This window comes from Girardinichthys multiradiatus, chromosome 23 (genome assembly GCF_021462225.1).
Source record: "Girardinichthys multiradiatus isolate DD_20200921_A chromosome 23, DD_fGirMul_XY1, whole genome shotgun sequence".
NCBI classification, from domain to species: Eukaryota; Metazoa; Chordata; class Actinopteri; order Cyprinodontiformes; family Goodeidae; genus Girardinichthys; species Girardinichthys multiradiatus.
In genome coordinates this window covers 30,563,335-30,575,295 of record NC_061815.1, presented here as the reverse complement: position 1 = coordinate 30,575,295, position 11,961 = coordinate 30,563,335, and the positions used below count along the sequence as shown (strand labels likewise).

The window sequence follows — 11,961 nt, the reverse complement described above, 5'->3', positions numbered from 1 at the left end:
GCAGTTAAAAACTTCTACCTTTAATATAATATTCATGTGCCAGTTTAACAAATTCCTAAGCATTTCATTGCAGTTCAGTAAAACTCTACAATGGAGAGATGAATAATACAGTGGACATTGGATAAACCTTAGCTTCCTGAGTGTAACTTTCCCAAATTTGACTCAAAACATGTCAGATATGTTATCCTGTGTTTATGCTACTCCTGAATACATTTTGAATCTCTTCTAGAAAAAAAGAAACAAAAAGTACTACACAACCTCGTAAGCGGATTCTCTAATGGTTTATGGAGTCCTGCGCAGAGGAGATTTACTTTTTCCTTTGTGAATATGTGTTGCCCTGTTCTGATCATGCTCAGGCGAGCTGCAGCTGCTTTATAGATGGAGTACAAATAAAGCCTACTGGTCTTAATACCCAACAGGTGTCTTTCCTGCTACCACCCAAGTCACACAACCAAAAATGAAAATAAATAAATAAAACAAAGACACACATCCTGTCTCCCTTTCTCTTCAGCTCATTTTGAAATCTTTTTCCTTGTTCTAGCTGGCTGGAGGTGGAGTGGTGGCTTTCTCGCTGGCTTCAGCTTCTTTCTCCCCCTCTCCAGCCCCTGTGGCCTCGGAAGCTGGATCAACTTGGGCAAACTTTAGGAGATCGAGAGTCCTGGCTTTGATGTCAGCATAGGTTTCCTTCACGCCCTTCTCCAGGATGTAACCCTCACTTTCACCTTCTGGAGCCTCCAGAGCCATGGCTCCCTCCACAGCGGTCTGCAGGTAGCGCATGCTCAGGAGCACAGAGAGCTGAAGACAAAGAAGAAAATAGTCAGATGGCTTTACAGTGCATTGGCTAAATTATTCATTACCATTTTCTGTATTAATAATCCTTGAATTTATTTACATCACCGTGTTACAACCACAAACATCAGTGCATTGTATTGGATTTATACATCAAGCGACTAAAACATTTGACCATTCTTTGCAAAATAGTTGAAGATCAGTCAGATTGGATAGACAGCAATGAATTCAGCATTTTTCCAGACTTGCCATTGTTTTGTTTTGTTGAATTTGGATTTTGGATAGTGCATTCTAACTGATGACTCTAGTTTTGTCTGCGTATTTAGTGTAACTGTTTTACTGAGAGGTGAACCACCGCCCCAGGCTTAAGTCTTTTGCACCTAACATGTTTTTATTCTAGACTTGCTGAGTATTTAGATCCATCAAGCTTCCACATTCCTGCTAAAGAATAGCATTGCCACGTTTCAAAATGGGGATTGTGTGCTCAGAGATATATTCAGTGTTGCATAAAGGCCAAACAGTTCAGTTGTGGTTGTCTGACCAGAGAACATTCCTCCACTTGTTGGTTGTGTCCTCTACTTGACTTGAGGCAAACTGCAAGTAGTACTTCTTTCATTCAACAATGGCTTTCTTTTACCACCTCTTCCATAAAGGTGGAATTTGTGGAGTGCGCAATTAATAGTTGTCCCATTACCAGATTCTCACACAGTGGGAGAAACTTTACCTCATACGTTTCTGCTACGTTCCTTGGTCTTTATGGTGCTGTTTGTTCACTGTTGTTTCCTAACGAACCTATAAGGCCTTCGCAGAGATGACTTTATTTAGGGGTATCAGAGTAAATGCAGCAGAACTACACTTTTAAGATTTTTATTTGTAAGACATTTTGAAATTGTACACTTTTTTGTATTGGTCTATCACATAAGACCCAATAAACTAAAGTTTGCTGTAGCATAAAAAACTAGGAAGAGGTAAAGGAGTGTGAATACTTTTATAATACATTCTATATGCTTTTATGACTCCATTTTTACAAAAACAACCACCCTCAGCCACAAATGGTGCCCATCACATTTTTTATCATGCACCCTTTTCCTCTTTTTCAGTCAGCTGCAGGCAATATGATGCAAAGCCAGAAAAACAAACTATGCTGGACATGATGCCTCAATAACATGGCAGCCATCTGTCCCAGTCAATGTGAAGAAGAAAAAAAACACACAGCACTTAGGTTCTGCATTTAGAAGTATGGATTGTGTGATCAGCTGTGGGCAGTGTGGTTGTGCATCGACTTCCTGTTTCAGGCCTTAGAGCGCGAGAATAAAATGTGACATCAATGCTGGGACTTTACAAAGAGATGAAAATGTGTGTCTGATGGAACCGGAGGAGTTGACGTGTCTGTGGTGTTTATTCTTTGTTTCAGTTGCCATGGCAGGCAGTCCATCAGAAGACAGGAAACCATATAAAATTCTGTTTCGTTTTTGTGATTCTGTCACCAAGGACTGTGAGGCTGCTTTTAATTCTTCCATATTTAGAAAACCAGGAAGCTTTGGTCGAAGAAAAGCCACCTGCCATGGTTAATTACTGCCTGACATTGGTCACTGGCCACATTAGTTACTGTTCACCTGACTTTGGCTACTGTCCCCCTGACTTTAGTTACTGTCCACCTGACATTGGTTACTGTCCCCCTGACTCTGGCTAGAGTCCACCTGACATTGTCACCGGCCATCTGATACTGGTCATTGTCGACAAATTTGGCTAAGATTGCCAGATCTCAGCCTAGGCCAGTCAATATGCTCACCTAATAAACCATAGCCAATTAAAAAAGTTCTCCTCACAAAATAACCCCTTGTTCTTTTCTTGGACTTTGTTAGCATTGCAGAAAAAAGGATCTGAGGGCATCTCTTTACCATTTTCTGTCATACAGTTGTAGCCAAGGTCATTTTGTACGTTCTATCTGCATTTTTTCCAACTTAAGCAGATGGGTTTTTTTTGTATTTAAACCAATTTGACTCTTTCTTTACTGTAGATCTGTGCTTACTCAAATTGCCACTCTCTGTCCCTGATCTCTGATACCCCCCGGACGGTGTCGTGTCCGGAGGGGTATCGGGGCGGCGGACTAGAGGGTGGCATGGAGGGGCTGAAACATGTGGGGTGGGGCGTTGTGTCCTCATCTTGGAAGCGGGGTCACCGGCATTTGAATCGGCTAAGCAGCGATGGTAGAGCTGAGCTGGATAATGTTTCTCCCTGGGCTATTGTTGCAGTGGCGGTGATGTGGTGTGTTTGCGGGGTTGCGGGTGGCATGGTGGGGGATGCCAGCCCCGGTTGCTTCCTGCTGGCCTGGGACCTCTTGCCGCGTGAGTTTGTCCCATCTTGGTGGCGTAGGCTGGGGTGGCATTGCGCAGGGCCCTTGCCTTGCCGTTGCAGCACGCTGTGTGGTGGGGGGCAAGGGGTGCTTGGAGCGAGGCTGTGTGTGCAGCTTGCGCTGTGTGGGTGTGGCTTTGTCGGCTTTTCAGGGATGGAGCTCACCTGTGGGGGTGTGCCCCTGTGGGGAGGGGATTTGTTGCATTTGGGTTCGGGGGCATGTATTCAATATCTGTGTCCTGGTTTTGGGTGGCCCTGTGGGGAAATTAATGTTGGGGTTCATGGGGGATGGGGGGCTCATGGGTTGAGATCAGAATTCATTGGGGAGTTGGGACTGTTTCATGCTGTGGTGGCTCTGGTTGGGGGGCTAGTTTGGGCCATGTACACCTCTCTTTTGCACATGGCCCCCTCTCCGGATGAGGATGGGGACTGGTGTCAGTACATGGGGTCAGGTTCCGGGCCGGGGTCACTAAGGTTTGGGTGGTGCCGGCACTAGTCTGGGGTGGGGCGGTCTGCCTGTCTCCACCCCCAGAGGGAAGGAGACCACTTCCTGGGTCCTGAGGCTGGTTGCCCCTATGGGGTATTGGCACCTGGACCTCGGAGTATAGAGTATGTATGGGGAGTGTGAGTGGATATACGATGTCCATTGTTGTTTGTCTTTACGTTGGGTGCGTGGGTGTGAGTTTTTTATGTGTACGCATGAGGGTGGAAATGTTTGATTGTGACTGTGTGTCTGTTTTTTGTGTCAGGTTAGGTCTTGGGCTGCTCCCTCTCCTGGATTAGTGAAGGCCCCCCATCAAATGTTGGGCCAATTTCCTTCCCGCCACACTACCTGCTGGTGGTTGGTGTCTCTGCCCGCTGGTGTACTTGTGGTTCTCAGTGTCTGGGGCTGGGTGCTTTGGTGTGTGCCGGCTCATTCCTGGTTGCTGCTTAGTGGGGACTGGACCCCTGAGCTCTTTCGGGCCTCTGCTTGGGGAGTGATATGTCCCGGGGTCTTGGGTCTTTGGGTCCATGGCTAAATCTGCCCGGGCGTAGACGGTTGCCGGCGGGGTCTATGAGCTTGTCGCCGCAGCTGCCTTGGGCTGCTGCACTGTGGCTGCTGGGTGGTTCCCCTGGGACTCTCCCCTGCTGTTTTCTGCGGGGGTTGCGGTAGTCCTGGCGATAGTTCTCCTGGGGTTTCCTGTGCTCTGGGGCACCTTTAGATGACTATGGCTCTGATCTCCTCCGTATCTGCCCCAGGTCCAGGGGTGCAGGTCTGTGGCTCCTCACAATTGCTTTTGCATATTGTTATGGAGAAACCTTGTATACACAAGCGTGCTCACACTCAGACCCACAGGTATTTAGATTCAGGTGTTAAAAGATACACAAATGTTCTGTATTGAGCCACATTTACCCCTAAATACATCTTGCATTCATAAGTACCGTGCATTTTTGGTAAAAAAGCTGTTAATATGAATGTTTCTGCAGTTGTAGAAGCAAGCAGGGTCTTATCTTGTAATCCCTTCATCCTTCTTTCTCTTCTCCATTCTTTTCTCCTTCTCTCCCGTTTTCCTTTTTGCCTTATCTCTCTCTCTTTTGTGCTTCTTATTTTATCCTTTTCGTTTCTGTCTCTGTGTCCGTAACAACTGAAATAATCCTAAAGCAGTTTCTAACAAACCTTCTTTTATAAATAACAAGCAAAGCTTTAAAACTTTAGCTGTAATGCTTCACTTGTGAAAGTAAATCTGTTGGGATTTTTCTTGGCACTCAGTCAACAATTCTGAGCGCTACTCTGCCGGACAGGAACAGGTAAAAGAAAAAAAAAAATGCCACTCTCATTAGGTATGCATGAAAATAAAATACACACCACTAATGGGCTGTTCCCAGTCTTACTTATTTACTTCCTAGAAAGATTTACAGTCCAGCTGCATTGTTCTGCCTTTGCCCACCTGAATTAGGATGACTGACAGCACGCCAGGACCGGTTGAGTTCATCAAACCCATGTAGTAGTCAGTCAAAGCCTGTCTGCAGCCGCGGCTGTACAGGTTGAGCTCCTCCGATTGATATTCATAGTTGTAGTGAGCCCTGCTATCTGTCAGGTGGTTCTGCAGGCAAGGTCGAGGAGAGGCAGGGTTGCAGCAGCTGAAAGGAACACCATCCAACAGGTAACGACCATCCACGTTACTCCGGATACGACTGCAGGTCATGGAAAGAGATGGAAAGAAGTACAAAAGGGTTAAAAGTAAGAGGAGATAAGAGGAACATAACCCTTATAAAATGTTAAGGACAGCTTAAAGCCTAAGATTCAGCTTAGTGAGAAGTGAAGAGGATATCAATACAAGTGTGATCATGTCAGAACCTGTGTTTACTCATTCCTTTTCACTTATTTAATCTTTGACCAACCAATCCTCTAACGTTTCAACCTTTCCTGTCTATCTTTACAAAACTAAAGGCCAGATCTATTTTTAAACCAACTCCCCATCTCCACTACACATCATGCTTCCTCCCTCTCTATAATATATAGTTTGACCTTTTTGGATGTGAAGTCTGTTCATCTGTCACTTATCTGGCTGCCTTCTTTCTCATACACCCCATTATTACTTTAGTTTTCTGCTTTTGATCTCATTTCTCTTCATCTCATATCATACTTGTGTTTTTTATTGTTTTTCACTCACTCCTTGACTTCCTGGGAAGTGAAATCCAGGTATCGGTTGCTGACCCACTGAATCTCGAACCAGTCCTTGAAGTTGTTGTTTCCGCAGCAGCGAAACTCCATCTGCAGATGATCAATTGTCTCCTTTTGGAAGCAACGGCCAGGGATGTCCGTATCCTTGTAGAACCGGATGCCGTTCCTCAGACCCACCTAACAACAAAGAAGTTGTTAAGTGTTAGGTAAGTTGCAGTTTGTTTTTCAGATTTAAATAGTAGGTTATAAACACAAAATCTTGCTTTGTTTTTCTTGTCTTCTTTCACCTTCTTTACCCCAGCTCCTCTAAAGTCTTCTTCTTGTATATAGACTAGCTAAACGTTTTAACCTATTAAGGCTATTTTGTCATGTATTTTACCCCTTTGAGCTGTTTGGCTCAATACCCAGTTTTTGTGACTTTCACCTTCAGTGACTCTTCCAGCCGCCCCTGCAGGGCATAACTGAGGACCACCACAGCAAGGAGCAGACAGCACAGCAATGCGGCCACGGCATACCAGGCCAACAAGAGCACATTCCAGCGGGGGAAGCGGCTGGCATCCAGGGAGTCCTCACACACGCGACTGGCAACCCAGTTGGCGCCGATGGAGGCCAGGCCGACCATCATTAGGAGGTTGGGTACAACATGGATCTCTGTGTTGTCCATCACCTCAAGAAGATAAGAGAAGAGTCAAAGACTATAGTTGTCACTTTGTAATTTTTTTCCCCTTTTCACTTTATTAGATTATAATCTAGTTAATCTTATCTGATAGTGATGATGAAATGTGAAAGATGTGCTTTATTACTTATCTAAAGTTAATTGTATCAGTAAATTTTTTCCACTTTTAGCTTGTCTTCAAAAGGATTTAAAATAATGTATGTATCATATATTTTCTATTTCAAACCAAACGTCAGTTTTAAAGGCTAATTTCAAACTTAGGATGCTGGTTTCCAATGGGCTAAATTTGGCAAGTGAAAAAGCTAATGTTTAAATAATATGGTATTATTGCCATATTAGCAGATGTAAGATTGATACTTAATGTTAGCAAAACTGATATGATTCGAATGCTAATGTTTGCATGTTAACTAAAGTGTACCATTAGCTTTGTTAGCATTTTCCAAATAAAAGTGGTTTAAATATTACGAAGATAGATTTCTAATGCTTTTAAGCTTTTAAAGCTCAAAGTCAATGCACTATGTGCCTAACTCGGCAACAATACCCTTATTACTGTGAATTTAAAGAGTTTGTTTTATTGCTGTAATTTCTTTTAAACCTGTTGATTCTGTTCTTTATTTGTGATCTTTGTTTTAATTATCTCTTTTTTGCTGGACACACAATCAATGATAATAGCAACTGACTAAACTGAAGTCTTCAGTTCAATTTTAACCTAGGTGTTGGTAGGATTTGTTCCTAAAGCAAAGCAGGACATATTGTTGGAACTGAACATTACATTTACAGAATAATATGCATGAATAAAATGTAAATGATTTTACTGGCTGATATTTATTACTCTCCAAAATTCATTTTTATACTGTGCTAGCTGTAAAAACACCTTTCTCTTCTTTTTTTTTTGTTTTCAGATTACATTTACAGTTATTCTGCCAAAGCCAGGACTGCCACCTACTGACAGCGCTGCTCAACATATATCCAACTGTAATTTATGTGAAATAATTCCCCTTTGGATTCTGTTGATTACATCTGTAATAATCAGTTTTATAAACAATAAATTGCAGCAAAAGGCAAAAAAATCTAATAATTATGTTTTTCTCCAATTCAAGTGAATAAAACTTGTAAATCCTTCAGCTTCCTGACGCTGAAGGATTTTCAAATGCTTCATCACCTCAATCACGCTGAGGGTTAAACTATTGGATTATTCTCGTGGAGATCAATTGATATGCTAAGGCATACGCTCACGCCTTGCAGCTTTCCTGTGCAGTCGTCTGGATTTCAATGATTTTATCTTTTCCAAAATCCAATAGTGGTCAATTACATGCAGTGACTGGCTGACTTGAACAAATACACAACTCTTCCAGAGGCTGTAACCTTCACCTGCTGGCCACATCACCAATCAATACACACTGCGCAGTAATGATTCTGGAAGAGAAACGCTGAGGTTTAAAACAAGCTACTCAGCATGCCGCACCCAACATAAGATTATATGCATGAGTGCGCGTGTTGACACTTGTATTTTGTCTCCTTTGTTGTTGAAGGATTAAGCAAAGTTTATATTTAAAGGACAGATAAGCGACCACACAGCAGCCTCGGTAAACAGCAGCGCTCCAAAGCAAATGTACGAGCATGCAGTTACATATTTGTTTGACTTTGAATAAACAGATTTGTTTGTTTTTTTTGTTTTTTTCCTTGGGTGCTCCTTGGGCATGTAGTGCATGCTTCATCATCCATGTGAGTGTAAAAGTCGCTCTACCTCATCTCTACGAAGCAGCTCAATCTTGAGATAAACCCCCAGAGAAAAGATGAAGGCCCCACACATCACTGCCAGCCAGGAGAGCAACCAGAGGCCCTGGGCCAGACGTACCCGCCTCTGCTGGCTGAACTTCATCTTCAGCAGCGCCATGGCTCACTACCATGCAATAATCAGTGCAAAGACAAGGGAGAAACGTAAGGTCGAGAATACGGTGAGATAAGGAGTCTATCCAGATGCGATGAAAAGTTGATAGAGTTCACAAGAGAGCGAGAAATTGATTTCAGTGTAAAGCTGGAACGATCAGGTATTGGTGCAGGCCTTGTTGTTTAGTGAGTTATAAGCAGGTTGAGCTCATCTAAGTTGTTCCAGGTGGGGCGGATAAGCAGGTAGATCCTTGAGATGGTGAAGGACGCAGTCGACCTCAGAGGATAATCCAAATTCTTTAACTTGGTTGGAGAAATTGTGCCAAAAAGATTCCTTGTAATCCAAATTGGTGTAGAGACCACAAATGGAAATTTAAGGGGGAAAAAAAGACGAAATGAAATAAAGATGAAAGAGATAATCCGTTCCCAGAGTTTACAGGTTTTTTCAAGAGATTTTTTCACAAGGCCGTCTTCCCCCTTCCTTCAAGCTGAAACCATCTGTTTCTTCCTTGTAATGTGATGTTGTCTTTTGAAGGCACCCCTCTGGGTCTATGGTGTGGCGCCCCCTAAACCGCTGCAGCCATGGTTGGAGAAGAAAGAGACTGGGCAAAGTGGTGAGTTTGAAACCATAATCCCCCAACAGAGTCCTTGGGATCCTATTAAAGCCCAGGGGCCAATTGGAAAGCAGGCCATTGTTTGATCAGCAAACTTGTTCTGATGGACACATAACAACAGGCGGGTCTGTTGGTGTGTATTGACAGTAGGCCTCATCTGAAATCGGGACAGGCTGGTCAATGCTGAGGCCAAAGAAACAGGAAATGCTCTGTTACGGTTTGGAAATTCTAGGGATATTGTCTGTCAGAGTTTTCAATAAACATTATATTTAAAAAAAAAGCTAAATTCATGTCTTTTTGCTTTTAAAAGCCTTGGCCTGAGTAATTTCTTCCCTAAACTCAACTAAGTTTTTCATTTAATAGAAGTGATCCCAGTTAAAATCCAATCTGATTACCGTACACATAAAAACAGGCTAAAGAATTTCAGCCTGTTTTGAGTGAAGTTTTGAGTGTGAAATGTCCAAATTTCTCAACTCACTGTTTACTGTTTCCTAATTAGATATAAATGAACATAAAATTGACCTTTCTGATTGAAATTAAGTGAATGTTGTTACCAAAATTATCTCTTGGGCAGCACTAGAGGTGGAGAGAAAGTATGAGAAGAGTTATGTCTGCAGAGGATTATGTAAGGAGGTTGGTGGGGTGGGACCAAATGGCTTAAACTGTCATTTTAAGTATTTATGACAGTTTGAATCAAAGCTCCAGCTAGATGAAAGTGAGTTGCATGTTATTCATTTTTACCGTGACTTTCACAAGTATTCACACCCTGAATGTTATTTTTTCATATCATAGCCACAAACTCGAGAACAACACAAATCTATATTTATACAAATATATTTTGCAAATAAAAACCAGAAAAGTGTGGCCTGCATATACAGTACAGACCAAATGTTTGGACACACCTTCTCATTCAAAGAGTTTTCTTTATTTTCATGACTATGAATATTGTAGCTCCACACTGAAGGCATCAAAACTATGAATTAATACATGTGGAATTATATACTGAACAAAAAAGTGTGAAACAACTGAAAATATGTCTTATATTCTAGGTTCTTCAAAGTAGCCACCTTTTGCTTTGATTACTGCTACACACACTCTTGGCATTCTGTTGATGAGCTTCAAGAGGTAGTCACCTGAAATGGTTTTCCAACAGTCTTGAAGGAGTTCCCAGAGATGCTTAGCACTTATTGGCCCTTTTGCCTTCACTCTGCGGTCCAGCTCACCCCAAAACATCTCGATTGGTTTCAGGTCCGGTGACTGTGGAGGCCAGGTCATCTGGCGAAGCACCCCATCACTCTCCTTCTTGGTCAAATAGCCCTTACACAACCTGGAGGTGTGTTTGGGGTCATTGTCCTGTTGAAAAATAAATGATGGTCCAACTAAACGCAAACCGGATGGAATAGCATGCCGCTGCAAGATGCTGTGGTAGCCATGCTGGTCCAGTATGCCTTCAATTGAATGTATGCCTTCAAATGAATAAATCCCCAACAGTGTCACCAGCAAAGCACCCCCGCACCATCACACCTCCTCCTCCATGCTTCACGGTGGGAACTAGGCATGTAGAGTCCATCCGTTCACTTCTTCTGCGCCGCACAGACACGGTGGTTGGAACCAAAGAACTCAAACTTGGGCTCATCAGACCAAAGCACAGATTTCCACTGGTCTAATGTCCATTCCTTGTGTTCTTTAGCCCAAACAAGTGTCTTCTGCTTGTTGCCTGTCCTCAGCAGTGGTTTCCTAGCAGCTATTTTACCATGAAGGCTTGATTCAAACAGTCTCCTCTTAACAGTTGTTCTAGAGATGTGTCTGCTGCTACAACTCTGTGTGACATTGAACTGTTCTCTAATCTGAGCTGCTGTTAACCTGTGATTTCTGAGGCTGGTGACTCGGATTAAATTATTGTCCGCAGCAGAGGTGACTCTTGGTCTTCCTTTCCTGGGGCGGTCCTCATGTGAGCCAGTTTCTTTGTGGCGCTTGATGGTTTTTGCGACTGCACTTGGGGACACTTTCAAAGTTTTTCCAATTGTTCGGACTGACTGACCTTCATTTCTTAAAGTAATGATGGCCACTCGTTTTTCTTTACTTAGCTGCTTTTTTCTTGCCATAATACAAATTCTAACAGTCTACTCAGTAGGATTATCAGCTGTGTACTGTATCCACCTCCTGCACAACACAACTGATGGTCCCAACCCCATTTATAAGGCTTGAAATCCCACTTATTAAACCTGACAAGGCACACCTGTGAAGTGAAAACCATTTCAGGTGACTACCTCTTGAAGCTCATCAACAGAAGAACCTAGAATATAAGACATATTTTCAGTTGTTTCACACTTTTTTGTTCAGTATATAATTCCACATGTGTTAATTCATAGTTTTGATGCCTTCAGTGTGAAGCTACAATATTCATAGTCATAAAAATAAAGAAAACTCTTTGAATGAGAAGGTGTGTCCAAACTTTTGGTCTGTACTGTACATTCAGCTCTTTTAACCATGATACCCTTAAATAAAGTCTGAAATCTTTTGCAGGTAACAAATAGGCTTTGGTTAACAGGTTTTCGTCCAGTATTACCATGTATTAAGCTCCATCCATCCTATCATTAAGTCTGAAAAGCTTCCCTGTCCATCCTGAAAGACAGGCTAACCACAGCACTGATGCTGCCAACAACATATTTTATGATGTGGGCGCTGTGTTCATGGTGATGAGTCTTAGTTTTCCTGTTACACAGAGTGCTTTGCACTTTGGCCAAGACGGTCAGTTTTGGTCTCATCTGACCAGAGCACCATCTTCTACATTGTTGCTGTGTCCCCTTACATGGCAAATTGCACATGTAAATCTTGCCACTCTTTCAAAAAGGTCAGATTTGTGGTATGCATAACTAACAGTTATCCTGTCTCCCACCTGGGCTGTGGATCTCTGCAGCTCCGTCAGACTTACCTGCGCCATGCTTGTGTAATTGCTCAGCCAGTCAGTC

The 11,961-nt window shown here is 42.8% G+C and overlaps 1 protein-coding gene across 1 annotated transcript; it reads right to left on the bottom strand.

Annotated features, from left to right (window-relative positions):
• On the bottom strand, positions 1-8,981 carry rom1b (retinal outer segment membrane protein 1b). The gene is made up of 5 exons (XM_047352901.1): positions 8,233-8,981; positions 6,234-6,476; positions 5,799-5,986; positions 5,073-5,319; positions 1-795 (listed from the first exon to the last, which is right to left on the bottom strand). Exons 1-5 carry the CDS (start codon positions 8,380-8,382, stop codon positions 538-540), a joined length of 1,086 nt encoding a protein of 361 aa, XP_047208857.1. The 5' UTR covers positions 8,383-8,981; the 3' UTR covers positions 1-537.
• Positions 8,982-11,961: the final 2,980 nt, after the last annotated feature.

Excerpts from the sequence above, each read along its gene's own strand:
- rom1b (XM_047352901.1), bottom strand. The coding sequence starts at position 8,382 with ATGGCGCTGCTGAAGATGAAGTTCAGCCAGCAGAGGCGGGTACGTCTG. Across the intron at positions 6,477-8,232 it reads AGCTGCTTCGTAGAGATGAG|GTGATGGACAACACAGAGAT; the intron begins GTAGAGCGACTT and ends TATCTTCTTGAG. Across the intron at positions 5,320-5,798 it reads ACTTCCCAGGAAGTCAAGGA|TCGTATCCGGAGTAACGTGG; the intron begins GTGAGTGAAAAA and ends CATGACCTGCAG.